We start from the raw sequence: 16,003 nt of genomic DNA, 5'->3' as shown, positions 1-16,003 counted from the left end.
CGGATGCTCCTGATGGAGCAGGTAGTCCTTGGATCCCCTGCTCAGGGCAGGAGGAGCTCAGAGAGGTGGAACCCCCTTGCTGCTCTGCCCCTCACATAAAGGCAGTTGAATTATTGAATTACTGAATTATTATTGAAAATGGGCCACAGGCTGGAGCCTCCAGCCAGCTCCAGCCCTTCCACCTTTTCCTCCTTCCCTGTTCCCCACAGCCAGAGTAGAAAGGCCAGAGCAAGAGCTTGACACATTTCTCAGGTGGGAGAGCTGGGGGTGTTCACATGGAGAAGGCTCCAGGAGAGCTCAGAGCCCCTTCCATGATCTAAAGGGGCTCCAGGAGAGCTGGAGAGGGACAGGGGACAAGGGATGGAGGGACAGGACACAGGGGATGGCTCCCAGTGCCAGAGGGCAGGGATGGATGGGAGATAGATATTGGCAGGGATATTGGGAGGAAACTCTTCCCTGTGAGGGTGGTGAGGCTGTGCTGGGCACAGGAGAACACGACAGGAGCAGATGGAGATGCAATTGCAGCCTGGTCTTTACTTGCAGAGGAGCCCACCTGTGGCTGTGGATTCTGGGAAGCTCCATGAGAAGCCTTTACTGACACGTGATGTTATTTCTGGAGTTTCCCTGAAAAACCTCAGGTTGTGCTGTGTTTTGTGAAGATAATCTCCTTCCAGGAGACCCAGCAGGAGCGGTGCTGGGAGGCTGGGGAGCAGCAGCCCCCCTCGGTGGGGATATCATTGGTGATGCCAGCACAGAGCACAGGGAGCGAGCAGAACGGGCAGGGAAAGGCTGCTCTGACACTGAGATTGTGCAAGGGGACAAGGGGACAAGGGGTCCCTGTCCTGGCTGTGTCCAGGAGCACAGCAGAGCCCCTCGGTGCTGGCTGCTCTTGGACAAACAGCACCATCTACTTGCAGCACCAGAGGAGAGGGCACAGGGTGGCTCCCCACATCTCCCCATCACCGACTCCTGGGGCATCAGAGGGCCTGGGAAGGGGAAGAAAGCCAGGCAGGCCCCACCTTTGCTCCAGGGGCTGAAGCTGTTCCTAACTCAGCCCAGCCCCACTTCCAAAGCCAGCTCAGAACCCCTCAGGATGGACCCCAGCATGTTCTGAGTGACAGAAATTACCCAGGACCACCTTGGCACGGAACTGAGAGGAATGAAGATCAGATTTATTAAACCTGCTGGGAAAAGGGTACAAAGGGTGGCCTGGGAACCTCAAAGCTCATGTGGAGAAACCACTACTTCTTGCGACGTCTGGTCTTCATTCTGATCAGCTGCAGCCCCTGCTTCTTGATGTCCTCCCGGCTGGGGACGTAGTCATGGTCCTCATCGTCAAAGTCCAAGGTGTCTGGAGGGGAGAGTGGAGGGGACAGTGGAGAGGAGGGGCTGGAGGCTCTGCTGTGCCCGTGTCCCTGGGATTTTGTTGGCACATTTTGTTGGGCTCGTGGGATCTGGGGGAGTCTTGTGGGCTTTTCCACCCCGGCATCCCAGGGTGAGCCGTGGGACCTGCTGATGCCACCACTGTGGCTCATCTCCAGCGCCGCTGGGGCTTCCTGTGAAGGTCTGGAGCTGCAGTGTGGTGGGCACAGCTCCTGCTTTGCTCAGGAAAGGTGCTGAGCTGCCAAAAGCTCTTTGCCTCTTGGAGGAGCATCCACAGAACCAAGCACTGATTTTCCTTCACAACCAGGTGATTTTGAAGATGAGGGTGTTCCCTCCTGCCCCACAGCGTCTCCCCTTGTTCCTGCAGTGGCTTGGTGCTCATCATGCCACCGCGTGCCTTCGCTCTCCCACATCCCTGCCTGAAACCACCACCCACGACTGCAGCCTTGGGAACAGCCAAGGTCAGCCTCGAGACCTGGAAGCAATTCATGGTTGGTGTCTGCTGGGCCAGTGGGAGACAGACAAGGAGTCCCAAAAATCCCAGGGGGCAGGGGCTGGGACAGTGTCTGTGGGACACGTCCCCACTGTGCTCTCCTACCATCTTCCATAGCGCCTTCATCCTTGAAGGAAATCTTCAGGTTCTGTGTTTCACCTGCAGTTCTTTTCTCCAGAAGGTTCCTGACCTTGGCAAAAGTCTGAGAGAGCCTGGGTTTAGTGCTGGAGGGTGGGTGGGTGTCACAACCCAAGGGTGCCACATGAGGTACCCCATGGGTGCCCAGTGCCATCCTGGGCTGAGCTGCTCCGTGGCCCTTCCCTGTGGCCTTGCTGAGGAGGATGACTCTGGTGGCCACCTGGGAGGGCCCTGTGTGTGTCCCCTGTACCTCGCTGCGCTCGTCAGTGCTGTCCTCAGGCCGGGCTGCCACCTTCTCCTTCAGGAACTGCATCTTCTTCTCACAGTGCTGCAGCTTCTCCTCCAGCCCCACCACGGGAGCAGCGTCCTCCTGGGGGAGACAGGAGCACCTTGGCAGGCACAGCGAGGCCCTGGTGGCTGTGCAGGTGTCCCTGTGCTCCCCAGTGCTACCTGGCCAGGGATGACGATGCCCTGCAGCCGGAGGAACAGGTTGTCAATGATGTTCTCAAACTCGATCAGGCGCTGCTGGTTCTTCAACATCTGGGCTCGCATCTGCTCCAGCCGGGCCTCTTCCTGCTTCAGGTTCTCCCTCAGCTCCTCCTCTCGCAGCCTGGAGCCACACTCACATCACCCAGGGGTGCAGGGACACCCCAGAGCTGCTCCAAAAGCTGTCTGGGTTCCCCCACCCCACCTGCAGCCCACTCCATGCTGCTGGCAACACTTCCCATGGCAGGCAAGGAGAAACCTGGGGCACTTGGGGACCCCGGTGGGAGCTGTGGGTGCTCACAAACCCTCCCAGAGCAGGAGGAGCGCGTGGCTGCAGTGGGGAGGAGGTGGGGGTGCCTGTGTCCCCCCCAGGGGTGGTGGCCTGGTTGGCACAAGCGTGCGAGGCCAGCAGCACCTGGTGGTGCTGACGGGCTGGTTGAACTTGACTTTAGCCTGCTTCAACTCCAGCTCCTGCAGCGTCTTCTTCAGCTCCTTCTTCCTCTCACTGCACTCATCGATGTGCTGCTGCAGGTGGAGCAGGGATTTCCTCTGGGCCTGGATGCTGCTGGGGATGTCCTGGCCAAGGGGGACACAAGGGCTCAGCCCGGGCTGGGAGCAGAGCCTGGGAGGGGTCACAGCTCCACCCAGCTCTGCAGTCCCTGCTCGTGGAGAAGAGCAGCTCAGTGCCCGGCTGCAGAGGGGCTCCAGGGAGAGGAGAGCAGTTCACTCCACGGGGAATGGGGGAGCAGAGAGCTGGCAGCTCCCTGGTGCTCCAGCAGCCCCAGCTTCCAGCAGGGATGGGTTTGCCCTTACCCAGAGGCAGGAGCACTGCAGGGCAGCCTTTGCCTTCTCCATCTTGTCGGTCACAAAGGCCTCACGCTCCATCTTGGCCATGGCAGCCTTCATGTCAGCACCTGGGGTGGCAGGGAAGGGGCAGGGCAGGATGGCTGTGCCCACATCCCCCCAGCCTGTCCCGGGCCAGGCACTCACCTGCCAGCACCTCCGAGGAGCTCTGGTCGTGCTCTGCGGAGAGCATGGACACAGCTTGCTGCAAGGACAGTCACTGTCACCCCTGGGGCTCAGCACTGCGGGCTGTCCCCTGTCCCAGCCCCCCAGCCCCAGCCCACCTGCCTCTGCTGCCTTTCGCTCTCCTCCTGCCGCCGCAGGCTCTCGATGTGCTTCCTCTGCTCAGCCAGGGACTGGTCCCTGAGATGCTTCTCCACACGGACCTGTGGTCCTGCCTCGGCCATGAGTTTCTGGAGCACAACAGAGAAGGGAGGAGCTGCTGCCAAAGTCAGTTGGAGCTTTCTACAGGTTGGTTATTAGGTTCAAGTATTGGTTTAGATTGAGAAAAGGAAGAAATTCTTCCCTGTGAGGGTGGTGACACAAGATCAGGTTGGACAGGGCTTGGTGCAGCCTGGGAGAGTGGAAGGTGTCCCTGCCCATGGCAGGGAGCTGGAATCTGGAATGAAATGAGTTTTAAGGTCCCTGCTAACACAAACCATTCCATGAATCTGTGATTTGAGATTGGTGATTTGATGCCTGGTGTAAAAAGTGACCCCAGTCCATGCGAACAGGCTGTGAAGGAAGCTTGGCAAGGTGGGCTGGGGTGTGGGACACTGCCTTTGCCATGGCTGGAACTTCAGACAGGCTGACCCCAGCCCCAGGGGACAAGAGGGAGACCCAGGAAAACCCATGGAAACCTCTGGGTGCTGTGGGCAACCTCAGCTCCATCTCCTTTGCCCCTTGCTGAAGAAGGCTCTCAGTCTGTGGGCACTGGAGGGCAGGAAAGGGCCCAGATTATCTCACCCTGATGGCATCGTTGGCTTTGAGGCTGCTCCGGGCCGTGAGCTCCTCGTGGTACATCACAGTCATGCCACACAGCAGGTCCAGGTATCGAGGCAGGTACACCAGCTCCTGGCACAGGGAGCCACAGCACGTCACCCAGCGGGGTCCAGGACAGGACACAGAGGGGACCAGCGGGGACACAGCCCCTTGGGCACCCTGCTCCTTTGCAGGGAGAGCAGGTGAGACAGCAGAGCAGTGAGGAGGAGCTCACCCTCCTCAGGACCTCCTGCAGCCGCAGGTACAGCTTGGTCATGATCTCCCCACTCTGGATTTTCATCAGCATCTTCTCGATGTCATTGCCCAGCTGGCGAATGGTCTGGGGCAGACACGAAGTGTGTGACAGTACCTGTGCCATGCCCAGTGCCCAGCTGGGGGTGCAGGGGCTGGGTTAAAGCCTCCCATGGCTGTTGGCACACCAGGAAGGGCTCCTGGCTACCTGCAGCTGTGGCTCTTGCCACTTAGGATCTGTCTCAGCTTCCTGCAGCTCCTGCAGGCGCCTCTGGCGCTCATCCCTGGCCTGGCTCCACTGCTTCAGCTGGTGCAGCAGCATGTCACATACCTTCACCTGCTCGTGGACTTTGGCCTCCATCTTCTTTATGGCCACCTGCATGGGCACGAGACCATTTCCCAGGCTGGATGCTGCAGGAGAAGGGGGTGCTGCCCAGAAAAGGGCAGAGCTGGGGACACTGAGACACTGCTCCAGGATGTTGTCACTGGTTTGACAGGAGAGCTTTGCTCTGGGGGCTGGCTGGGGTAAGGCAGAGGTGAGAACTGCTGATGGCAGGGCTGGGCTGGGCTTAGGGGCTCTGCATAGCAGGGAGCAGGGCTGGGGATCAATAAAATCCATCAGGACCCAGATGGGGATGTTGTCAGAGCGGCCACACTGCTCTGTCCCTGCAAGAGGCCTCTGGGCAAAGGCAGCTCCGTGGGCACAGAGCCTCAATCTCCACGGGTTTATAACCAGGACACAACCTTGGGACAGGCAGTGAAGGGCAGGGACAGCCTCTCTCTGCCAGGGATGTGACTGGACACTGGCAGTGACAGGGACACGTGGGGTGGGACAGCCAGGAGCTCTGGTGGGACAAAGGGGCTGCGTGGATGGGTCCCGTGGCAGAAGGGGACCCATGGGACCAGGTGTGAACACCCCATGTCCCCACACAGCCCCGTGTCCTGGTGCTGGCCCCATGTCCCTCTGCCATGCACTGCTCTTCCCAGTGTCCCCAGAGCCCCAGCCCCTGTGAGCAGCTCCTGCTCCCAGCCCTGCTGTTACCTCCAGGCTCTCAGTGGCTGCAACGAGCTCCCGGCCCTCTCCAAAATCATCCTTGGTGGGCAGTTTGTTGTACTGTGGGCAGGGGAGGGACACACATGGGCACTGTCAGCCTGGCAATGACACATCCTTGTGCTCCTGCAGGAGCTGGGGGTGCAGGGCTAGCAGCAGGCAGGGCTGCAGCAGGAGCTACTTGCTGGTACCTTCAGGACAAATTTCAGGACGTTGGAATCCTCCTGCAAAGCCGTCTGCAGGCTGGGGAGCAGCTCCCTGTTCTGACGGAGCGTTTCCTCACAGGACTGACTGAAAATCTTCCTGCCTTGCTCTGGGGGACATCAGGCAGCCCATGGCAGCGCAGGGGACGAGGGGGCTGTGACGCCCCTGTCCCCGAGCAGCCCGAGGCAGCACCTTGCAGGGCCACGAGGACACGCATCTCCTGGCTGCGCTGCCCCAGGTCAGCCTTGGGGCCCCGAGTGCTGCCAGGGGTCTCCATCCCTGGGCCCACCATCCCCAGACCCCTCTGGAGAGAAGCCCAGGCCCTGCTGCCCCGGGGAGGTGCCACGGGGCTGTGAGTGCAGGGTTCCACCGTGGAACTGTCACCACGGCACTGCCAACTGCCACCGCCACACAACTGCTCAGCCACGGCCCAGCCACACTCCTGCAGGGAACAGCTTCATTAACAACTGATTAATGAGCTCTTGGAGGGGGGCAGAGAAGCATTCCAGCTTTGTCTTCCACTGTGGCAGCGGTCAGGGACCACTCTGAGTCCCACCAGGAACAGGACAATTTCAGGGCAAACACTTGTGCATGTGCACCCAAACACACCAGCAATGCTCTCCTGGAAGTCGACAGCTTATTTAAATGCCCACCTATTTGGAAATTCCAGTTTATTAGCCAGGAAAGGGTTGTGCAGGGAGTTATGGGCTCGTTGGAATGGGCAAAGACAAACCAGTTACCAATCCTGAGCTTTATTCTGATGCTCACCATACGTTCTTGCTGAACTACAAACATAACAAGAAATGCCAGCATGTATCATTACTTGTCCATAAATAAACTCAAGCTCCCTCTACCAGAGAAAATCCTTAATGTTTGCATTTGCAGAAAAAGACTTTATAAAGAAATTGCCTTCCTAGCACCAAGCTCATGAATCAGCTTAGATTCAGGTTCTGGGACTCCAGAGCTTTAACCTGCTGCCATCCTGTTGTGCTCAAGGTGTTAACCACAGCAAACCAAGAAATTAAACATTGTGAAATCAGGTATTATTAACACAGTATCCTCTGGGGCTCTTGCTCAGCATCTCATCTGCGTATTTGTGAATTGCATGTTAGTGCTAATTGCCAGTGACAAGCTAAATATCAACATGATCATCTTCAATGCTTCCCAAAGTAAGGCTGAGAGGGGCAGCAGCCCAGGATGGTACCAGGGGAGCTGCCTGTGCACACAGAGCTCCCTCACCGAGCCCTGTCCACATGGCACATCCAGTCACCTCAGCCCTGCACTTCCCAGGCAGCTCTCAAACCCCTGGGAACAAACAAAAGCATTTTAAAATGGATAAAGTGGTTCAAGAATCTCTGTTTCACCTGCCCTCAGCAAAACTCAGGCTCTAGAGAGGCAGATCCTCCCAAAATCCTGCTGAAAGAATTGATCCTGGCCTTGCACGAGTGCACACAAATTGGCTCTGCAGAAATCCACTCCCAAGGGACAGCCCTGGACTGAGGCTCCAGCCCTGCAGCCACCTCACAGCCAAACCTCCCCTCCTCCAGCCCATTTCCACCCTCCCTGATGGAACTGCAGGAAATTCACAATGAGTTAAAGGTGCAGAGGAAAGGTCAGCAGCACAAAGCCAGCTCTGTTTAAGTGACACATGAGGGGGAGTCTTGTGAAGGCAACAGCAACCAAAGAGCACCGTGCTCACCTGGGACACTTCTCCCTGGCTGGCCCACAGCTCCTCACCTGCTGCCTGCCATGGCCAGGGAAACAGGAATGGCATCTTAAAGGCTCCTCAAATTCCTGCTGATTGAGCTTTTAGTCACTGAACCATATCTGCTTTGCCTGCTGGTTTGTATTTTTAGTATCTCCTTCCCCCGTTGTTGTCCTCTCTTCCCCTTTTATTTGAAATACCCTAGTCTAACTTCAAATCATTTGTTTAACACAGCTGCAGCAAGATTTAACAGAATTAGCAAGAACTGTATCCCATGCCTCAGGAGCTGGCTGGAAATTCCGTGCATGGATTAGAGAGCAGCAAAAAAAAAAGGACAGAGGATAAAGGACAGCTGCCAGAATTGTTCTGTTGCACTAGAAAGCAAAGGGGCACACACAAACAATTCCTGCTGGGAATTACTGTCCAACAAAAGCCTGTCTGGCTCCATGGCCAGAGGCCACCACTGCCTGTTTGAGATTCATTTTATCATGTGAAAGCAGCAGCTCCCAAGCACAGGCTACTCCCTCAGCCTACAAAAGCATTTGCCACAGGGATATCTCATCTACTGTTAAAAAAAATAAGTATCTTATTTATTTCTGTATCTCTAATATATAAATAGATGATAATTTGTTTTTATTAATGTAGCTAAATATATTCTACAAATAAGTTATTTGGAGAACATCATCTCTATGTCAGCAAGTGCTGTTATAGCCAGTGAAGGAATTCTTTATGAATGGTCCTTTGAAGTACTTTTAATTATCAAGCAGCCAATTATGGAAGCCTAAGTCAGTTTTCATGCTGCCAAGAGAGTGACTTTTAGACATGATCCACACTTTGCACCTGTTTAGAAGTGAAAATGCAGCTCTCTTTTCTCAAGGTCCCTCTCCTCACATACAAAGCCACTCCTTGGTGACCAGTGCAATCTCCCACTCAACACTGACAACCTGAAGGTACAAACAATTGGCACCAAATCACTCCAACACTCTCCAGCAGCAACCCTGAAACTAAAGCACAGCCAGAGTAACCTCCTACCACACCCTCACTGAATCCTCATTAGTGCAACTCTGACACAAAATCTTCTTATGGGCAAAGACATCTGTAAACCAAGCAAGTGTAAAACCATAAAAAAACCCAACCCACACTGCATGGGAAAATCCCAAAGGATTAGTATCAGAAAATATTTGGCAGCAGGAGATTGGAAAAAACCATGAAGGCCTAACAGAAGAGTGGCTACAGCAGTCACTGCAGGGAGGCTGTTGAAGCAGATCTGCTGCAGGAAGGTTTTGTTATTCAAGCTTTTCATCTCCTTCCTCCACATCCTTCAGACTGAGCACTTCCAGGGATCCTTTCCCCTTTGTCTCGCTGCGGATCAGCTCGTCGATCTCCCTGAAGCAGCCTGGGTCGATGAGGCACACCTGGAATGTTCCACATTTCATCAGTCAGCCAAGAATGCTGGAATTTCATCAGCCCCAACCCAAGGCCTAACATTCACTCTCATTAAAACAATCTTGGTTCGTTTCTGAGGAGGACTCCAAAGAGTTGACCAGCTCTGTATGCAACAACCTTTCCACAGAGCTCTACAGCTCCAGCTCCCCATGCTGGACATGGCTTCTGCCAGCTGGGATTGATGGATTCTAATCTGCTCATATGAAAATTGTAATACCAAATTTTGCTTTACCACACATCAACTTCTAAAAAAAATTAGCCACTCTTAAAATCCAGACCCAAGCCACCAAATAAATAATAGTAACATTCCACATAGGAGAAAATCTGATCAGTGTTGCAGGATCGTTACTGCTAAGAGGAATTGCACTGTGCACTCCTCAGCTTGGAGCAGCAATCTCTGGATACCAAAGGCTGCTTCATTCCCACATCACTAAGATTGTGTGAAATTAAAAATTCCCAACTGCAGCTCTGATTCAGGATCTCTGGTTAGCCTGCAGTTTATCTAAACAACTTCCATCCATGAATTAATCTCCCAGTAAAATAGGTATGTGTAGTTCAAATCAAACCTGAACCCCAGGGACTGCTTTTTGCTTACAATTTCCAGCTGTTCCTGGAAATCTTCACTCTCAGTAACTTTAATCAGTGGCTTGAGCTTCTCTTTCAGCTTCTTGCCCTCCTTTGCTGGCAGGATAAACCTCAGCCTCATGTGAGCACGTTCAATCTGCATGGTCTCCTTCAGCTGCCTGATCACTTCCAGGGCCTGTTGGACAAAAAAAAGAGCATTTACAGACCTGCTTAAAACCCAGCACCCAGATCCAAATCTCAAACCTTTTCCCCAGCTTCAGAGCCATCCCTCAGTTCTGGTCACTGCCACTCTGCTGCAGGGAGGTTGCTATCGTGCTCTTTTGGCAGATTAACAAGAAAAGGCAAACTTCTTGTTTGTGATCATTTTGAACACTTCAAAGCTGTCTGAAATAAAATTAAATAGCTATACTGCAAAACACCACAAACCCGTGAGGCACACATGTAAACCTGATATACCACCTCAATGAGCATAAATCATAAACCTTTTATATCTGCTCTAAGTGTATCACTGTTGGCTTTTTTCCTTTCTTCCTTCCTTCCTTCCCTGAAATCTTAGCAAACAAACTGCCTGAGTTTCAGGAGCTGCCTCTCTGCAGCACTCAGCTGCCAGATGGCTGCAGTAATCCCTGTGCAGGCTTCAGATCCTGGGCTCTGCTGATCCCTCGGTGGCTGAGAGCTGAGGAATTACCCTGGGCAGCACCACCCCAGAGCAGGAGCTGATCCTGCAGGAAACTCACCTGCTGCTTCGTGCTCTTGTTGGGTTTGACAGAGTAGTGGATGTCCTTCATGGCCCTTTCGATGAGGATCACGGTGTAGGGCCGCTTTGTCTCGGGGTTCACGCACTTGTCAGCCACGATGGTGGCGATGTCTCGGAACATCTGCTCCAGCTGCGTGTGCCGCTCCTTGTCCGACACCTGCAGCTCCCCTTTGGATAAAATCTGCAAAACACAGAGATTGGGTAATGAACATCGTGCATTTGAAGAGTGACAAGTCCAGTAACTTTGCTAAGTTTGAGAGCTGCTTGAGAGGTTGGGTGAGACTTGAAATGCAGCAAACAATAACCAAATTAATAATGTGAATCATTACAACAGACAGCATTGGAAAGGCTTCAGACAAAAAACCTCACCACAGAAGCACAGGAGAGGGATGTCCCTCCTGGCTGCCACGGCAATGCTGACTCAAGAGATTTACTGAAATCTCATCACCCACAGCAAGTTCACAGCTCATATCCCGCGAGTAAAGACTAAGAAATGAGATCTGTCACTAACACCTAAGTGAACTCTCCAAAGTTAAACAGCTGTCCCCTTGGTTTCTCTGCATTCTTAATAACTTATCTTTTGTGAGAAACTCTTCACAGTGGCTGGCTGTGTCCAGACACATTGGTGCATGCAAGTTGTGTCTTAGACAGAATTCTTTCCAGCCACATGCATATGCCGAATTTAAAACTATAAAACACAGCTACTGCTCCTTTTTACCCATTTCTTAAATAACCCTTTCAGCTATAGCAGCATTCTACAAACACCCTTCAGTAGAAACTGACCTAACTGCATGACTAGATCTTCTCACATGTTTTATACAGCAAAGTGTGTGAAACTTACCATCTTACAGATTTCTGTTTGGTCATCTGTCCCAAATGCTTTAACCAGATCTTCCTTCTTCGCCACCTGGCCTTTGGAGACATTGACAAACACTGTGTGTGTCTGCAGAACCTCATCGAGATCTTTCTCCCTAGAAATAGAGACAAATGTAAAAAAACTCAGAAAAATCCCAGAATGGGCAAGGACACCTTACACTGTCCCAGGCTGCTCCAAACCCCAGTGTCCAGCCTGGCCTTGGGCACTGCCAGGGATCCAGGGGGAACCACAGCTGCTCTGGACATCCTGTGCCAGGCCCCCCCACCCTCACAGGGAACAATTCCTTCCCGATATTCCATCTATCCCTGTCCTCTGGCAGTTTGAAACCACTGCCCCTTGTCGTGGCACTCCATGCCTTGTCCAAGGTCCCTCCCCAGCAAAGCAGCAATGCCAGGAGCACAGCTGTGTTCAGAGAGGAGAACAAACAGCTCCCGCTGCCCCAGCTGGGCCGAACCAGCACAGCTGGAACCTTCCAGGACAGAGCTGGAACCGTCCAGAACACAGCTGGAACCGTCCAGGACAGAACTGGAACCGTCCAGCACAGCTGGAACCGTCCAGGACAGAACTGGAACCATCCAGCACAGCTGGAACTGTCCAGGACAGAACTGGAACTGTCCAGCACAGCTGGAACCGTCCAGGACACAGCTGGACCCATCCAGCACAGAGCTAGACCCGTCCAAGACGGAGCTGGAACCATCCAGAACAGAGCTGGAACCGTCCAGGACACAGCTGGAACCGTCCAGGACAGCTGGACCCACCCAGGACAGAGCTGGAACCGTCCAGCACAGCTGGAAACATCCAGGACACAGCTGGAACCGTCCAGGACACAGCTGGAACCTTCCAGGACACAGCTGGACCCATCCAGCACAGCTGGAACCGTCCAGGACAGAGCTGGAACCATCCAGAACAGAGCTGGAACCGCCCAGGACACAGCTGGACCCATCCGGCACAGCTGGAACCGTCCAGGACAGAGCTGTCGCTGCCCCGGCCCGGGCCCGGTGCTCCCGTTACCGGCCCGGCGCCTCCTCCCGGGGTCAGGGCTGGGGACCGGGGCCGCGCACGATTCCCGAACCCAGAGCGGGGTCCCGCACGGGCCCTGCCGGCCCCCCTGGCCCCCCTCCCACACCCGGCCCTGCCGACCCTCGCACGGGCTCCCCTCGTGTACGAGGAACGAGCCCTCCGCAGCCGGATCCCCGCACGGGCCCTTCCCCGGGCCCCACGCCGGGCCCTGCCGCCTCCCCGCCGGCTCCCCGGGCACTCACGCTCCGCTGCGCCAGCCCATGACCTTGTTGCGGTAACAGGCGATCTCGAAGCGCTTCCCGGCGCGCCGTGCCCGCACCACGGCCACATTGGTGAGGCGGATCTGGTTGGTGGGGGTGAAGATGGACATGGTGGCGGCGCCCGCTCCGCCCCGGCCGGCCCGGCAGTGGATGGCGGCTGCTCCGGAAGGGGCGGGAGCGACGGCGACACATGGCGGTGTGAGGGGAGCGGGGAACGGGTCAGTACCGGGGGAACGGTACCGGTACCGACACATGGCGGTGTGAGGGGAGCGGGGAACGGGTCAGTACCGGGGAACGGTACCGGTACCGACACCGGTACCGACACATGGCGGTGTGAGGGGAGCGGGGAAACGGGTCAGTACCGGGGAACGGTACCGGTACCGACACCGGTACCGACACATGGCGGTGTGAGGGGAGCGGGGAAACGGGTCAGTACCGGGGAACGGTACCGGTACCGACACCGGTACCGACACATGGCGGTGTGAGGGGAGCGGGGAAACGGGTCAGTACCGGGGAACGGTACCGGTACCGACACATGGCGGTGTGAGGGGAGCGGGGGAACGGGTCAGTACCGGGGGAACGGTACCGGTACCGACACATGGCGGTGTGAGGGGAGCGGGGAACGGGTCAGTACCGGGGGAACGGTACCGGTACCGACACATGGTGGTGTGAGGGGATCGGGGAAACGGGTCAGTACCGGGGAACGGTACCGGTACCGACACATGGCGGTGTGAGGGGAGCGGGGGAACGGGTCAGTACCGGGGGAACGGTACCGGTACCGACACATGGCGGTGTGAGGGGAGCGGGGAACGGGTCAGTACCGGGGGAACGGTACCGGTACCGACACATGGCGGTGTGAGGGGATCGGGGGAACGGTACCGGTACCGACACATGGCGGTGTGAGGGGATCGGGGGAACGGTACCGGTACCGACACATGGCGGTGTGAGGGGATCGGGGGAACGGTACCGGTACCGACACATGGCGGTGTGAGGGGATCGGGGAAACGGTACCAGTACCGACACCGATACAGACACAGACACATGGCGGTGTGAGGGGAGCGGGGAACCGGTCAGTACCGGGGAAACGGTACCGGTACCGACACCGATACAGACACAGACACCGACACATGGCGGTGTGAGGGGAGCGGGGAAACGGGTCAGTACCGGGGAAACGGTACCGGTACCGACACCGATACAGACACAGACACCGACACATGGCGGTGTGAGGGGATCGGGGGAACGGTACCGGTACCGACACCGACACATGGCGGTGTGAGGGGAGCGGGAAACGGGTCAGTACCGGGGGGAGAGCCGGCGTGCTGTGGTTGTGTGTGTGTGTGTTTGTGTCTGTGTGTGTGTTTGTGTGTGTTTGTGTGTGTGTTTGTGTGTGTGAGTGTGTCTGTGTGTGTGTTTATGTGTGTGTTTGTGTGTGTGTGTGTGTGTGTGTGTTTGTCTTTGTGTGTGTGTGTGTGTGTGTGTGTTTATGTGTGTGTTTGTCTTTGTGTGTGAGTGTGTTTATGTGTGTGTTTGTGTGTTTGTGTGTGTGTTTGTCTTTGTGTGTGTGTGTCTTGATTCAGTTCTAGGTCCTTGTCTTTAGCCAGAAGCTGTTTTCTGGAACGGCAGTAGCTGATGATGTGAGGCTGTGGGCACTGTGTGATTATTCTGTGTGTGCTCATTCCATATTCAGTCTGTAGGAATCTGTGACATTCCAGATTTAGATGTCTCAATGGATGCGTGGAGCTACTTCCATACTTGCCTGGTGTCCATATGGCTGCACAGATTTTACATCTATTCTGCTGTTGCTTTTGGGATCAGCCTTTGGATTGTCATTCAGTTCACCACCACCAGAATCAAAAGGAAGGTAACTGAGCCTGTCAGCACTTCTCTCTGAGAAAACCCCAAAACCCTGTGTGGAAGTGAGTAGTTACTGGATAAAGGCGCCTGCTGAGGGTGTTGCAAGTCCCAAATGTAGTTTGGTTATCTGGTTATGATCCTCAGCCTGGATTGTTTGTGTCTGTGGGTCACTAAATGCTCTTGTTGCTCTGATGCTGGGGCAGAGCTCAGCAGGACACTCCTCACACTCTTCCTGGGAGAATGGGTTGCTCTGTCACCAAACCCCTCTGCTTGTGCCCATGGTCAGCACCTTCATGTTTTCATGATGCTAATGGCAGGGTTGGGCTGGTGTTGGGATGGGAGGGAATTAGGCCATCCAGGAATTGAAAACCTCCTTGAGCAGGTGGGTAAAGATCTGCTCCAGCATTCGGGAGGTTCGGCTGGATTCTGTTACCTCCCAGAGAAGTGGGTATTGTAGCATGGCCTGGGTCAGGAAAACAGGTCCTGGTGTGTTTGTCTGGGTGTGAGAGGAACCAAAATGCTTTAACATTGCTGAGAGTGGCCCCAGGATCTGAATTTTAAATTGGAGCCCTTGGAGAAGGGACTGGGTGTGACACAGTTCTTGTTTCGTAGGGTGAGAAATCCCATGGGAATCCCTCTGCCCCCAAGGGAACAGCAGACAAACTGGGAAATGGATGTGCCACCCCCCAGGCACAGGAGGTCCATGTTGCTGGAGTGAAGATTTTCTATGGCTCTCAGACTGGCACAGCAAAGGTATCTGTACATTTATTGGACACCTGTGAAGTTGCTTTGAAATATTGTTGGGATCTGAGAACTTTGCCTTGAAACACTGCCCTTGGTACAGATCTGGGAGTTGCACATTCATTAGCTTGCTACAATCATTGCCCAACATGCAAAATAAGTGAAAAATTAAATAAAAGTAACAATTTTCATCCTCCCTTTAAGCAAGGCGTGCAGTGGAGATTGATTATAAAGCTAAAATTTCACTCTTGCACTATAATTTTAATTTTCTAGCTAGGCTTCATAGAGAGATGTGCTGGTTTTGGTGCTTTCTCAAGAAGAAATGTAATTTGTGTATGTATCTGTGAATTAATGTGTTAGTCTGTGATCTAATGTATTAGTCATTATAATGTTGTAACTCTCAGCCAATGTATTCCATTTTTGTTTTAATGTGAGGAATTGCAGTGCTAGTGTCCAGGCCTCCTGTGTCATTATTCTTCCTGTGCTGGGAGAAGTCTTGTGGCTGAGCAGGGCTCGTGTGGCTTGAAGTAATTGATAACTTGCTGTGTTTCTTTGTTCAGAGATTTGCCAAAGCTCTGGCTGAAGCTGTTATGTCCCTTAATTTACCTGTGGAAGTCATTAACATGGGAGACTATGATCCAGAGGATGGCTTAGCAGAGGAGGTGGGTATGGCATAAACACCAGTAATAAGTACAAGATTTCCTGGGGTTGTCAAGGCTGTTTCCCTCTTGTATTTCCCTCCTGTTGTTCTGGAAATCCCCGAAGCTTTGTGTTGAATTGCTTCCCTACCTATGCAAATGTATGCAAATTCTGCCCTCAGCAGAAAAAACCTTCATTTTGAGCATTTCAAAGCACCACTTGGACGTTTTGCTGTGCCAGTGACTCTGTATGAGCTGGTTCTGTAAGTCAGGGGTGAGCTGGGTGAGA

The 16,003-nt window shown here is 54.2% G+C and overlaps 3 protein-coding genes across 6 annotated transcripts in view; 1 reads left to right on the top strand and 2 right to left on the bottom strand.

The window, feature by feature from the left end:
• Window positions 1-1,167: 1,167 nt before the first annotated feature.
• On the bottom strand, window positions 1,168-6,108 carry LOC131587181 (coiled-coil domain-containing protein 183-like). Its single transcript, XM_058854753.1, has 13 exons — window positions 5,840-6,108; window positions 5,722-5,728; window positions 5,619-5,690; window positions 4,785-4,952; window positions 4,560-4,664; window positions 4,310-4,417; window positions 3,628-3,756; window positions 3,491-3,548; window positions 3,314-3,414; window positions 2,802-3,076; window positions 2,465-2,624; window positions 1,969-2,384; window positions 1,168-1,572 (listed from the first exon to the last, which is right to left on the bottom strand). Exons 1-13 carry the CDS (start codon window positions 6,106-6,108, stop codon window positions 1,242-1,244), a joined length of 2,199 nt encoding a protein of 732 aa, XP_058710736.1. The 3' UTR covers window positions 1,168-1,241.
• A 459-nt stretch (window positions 6,109-6,567) lies between these two features.
• On the bottom strand, window positions 6,568-12,642 carry SBDS (SBDS ribosome maturation factor). Its single transcript, XM_058854683.1, has 5 exons — window positions 12,464-12,642; window positions 11,166-11,295; window positions 10,305-10,505; window positions 9,578-9,742; window positions 6,568-8,951 (listed from the first exon to the last, which is right to left on the bottom strand). The coding sequence occupies exons 1-5, from the start codon at window positions 12,589-12,591 to the stop codon at window positions 8,823-8,825; spliced, it is 753 nt and encodes a 250-aa protein (XP_058710666.1). The 5' UTR covers window positions 12,592-12,642; the 3' UTR covers window positions 6,568-8,822.
• A 555-nt stretch (window positions 12,643-13,197) lies between these two features.
• Window positions 13,198-16,003, top strand: part of LOC131587134 (S-adenosyl-L-methionine-dependent tRNA 4-demethylwyosine synthase TYW1-like) — a 52,294-nt gene continuing 49,488 nt past the window's right edge. The window contains exons 1-5 of one of the 4 annotated variants that reach the window (XM_058854677.1): window positions 13,204-13,256; window positions 13,599-13,637; window positions 14,194-14,342; window positions 14,948-15,088; window positions 15,637-15,738. In XM_058854677.1, coding sequence (XP_058710660.1) covers window positions 14,208-14,342; window positions 14,948-15,088; window positions 15,637-15,738 — 378 coding nt within the window. In that variant the 5' untranslated portion in view covers window positions 13,204-13,256; window positions 13,599-13,637; window positions 14,194-14,207. Of the gene's footprint in view, window positions 13,319-13,598; window positions 13,638-14,168; window positions 14,343-14,947; window positions 15,089-15,636; window positions 15,739-16,003 lie in introns of all 4 variants that reach the window. The other 3 variants (XM_058854674.1, XM_058854678.1, XM_058854676.1) reach the window with 3 other exon arrangements.

The sequence above is a fragment of the Poecile atricapillus genome, chromosome 21 (genome assembly GCF_030490865.1).
Source record: "Poecile atricapillus isolate bPoeAtr1 chromosome 21, bPoeAtr1.hap1, whole genome shotgun sequence".
NCBI classification, from domain to species: Eukaryota; Metazoa; Chordata; class Aves; order Passeriformes; family Paridae; genus Poecile; species Poecile atricapillus.
This window is presented reverse-complemented; position numbering and strand designations above follow the sequence as displayed.

Excerpts from the sequence above, each read along its gene's own strand:
- LOC131587181 (XM_058854753.1), bottom strand. The coding sequence starts at position 6,108 with ATGGAGACCCCTGGCAGCACTCGGGGCCCCAAGGCTGACCTGGGGCAG. Across the intron at positions 4,418-4,559 it reads TGCAGGAGGTCCTGAGGAGG|GAGCTGGTGTACCTGCCTCG; the intron begins GTGAGCTCCTCC and ends TCCCTGTGCCAG. Across the intron at positions 3,415-3,490 it reads CTCCTCGGAGGTGCTGGCAG|GTGCTGACATGAAGGCTGCC; the intron begins GTGAGTGCCTGG and ends CTGCCACCCCAG.
- SBDS (XM_058854683.1), bottom strand. The coding sequence starts at position 12,591 with ATGTCCATCTTCACCCCCACCAACCAGATCCGCCTCACCAATGTGGCC. Across the intron at positions 10,506-11,165 it reads AAACAGAAATCTGTAAGATG|ATTTTATCCAAAGGGGAGCT; the intron begins GTAAGTTTCACA and ends TGTGTTTTGCAG. Across the intron at positions 9,743-10,304 it reads ACAAGAGCACGAAGCAGCAG|GCCCTGGAAGTGATCAGGCA; the intron begins GTGAGTTTCCTG and ends TTTGTCCAACAG.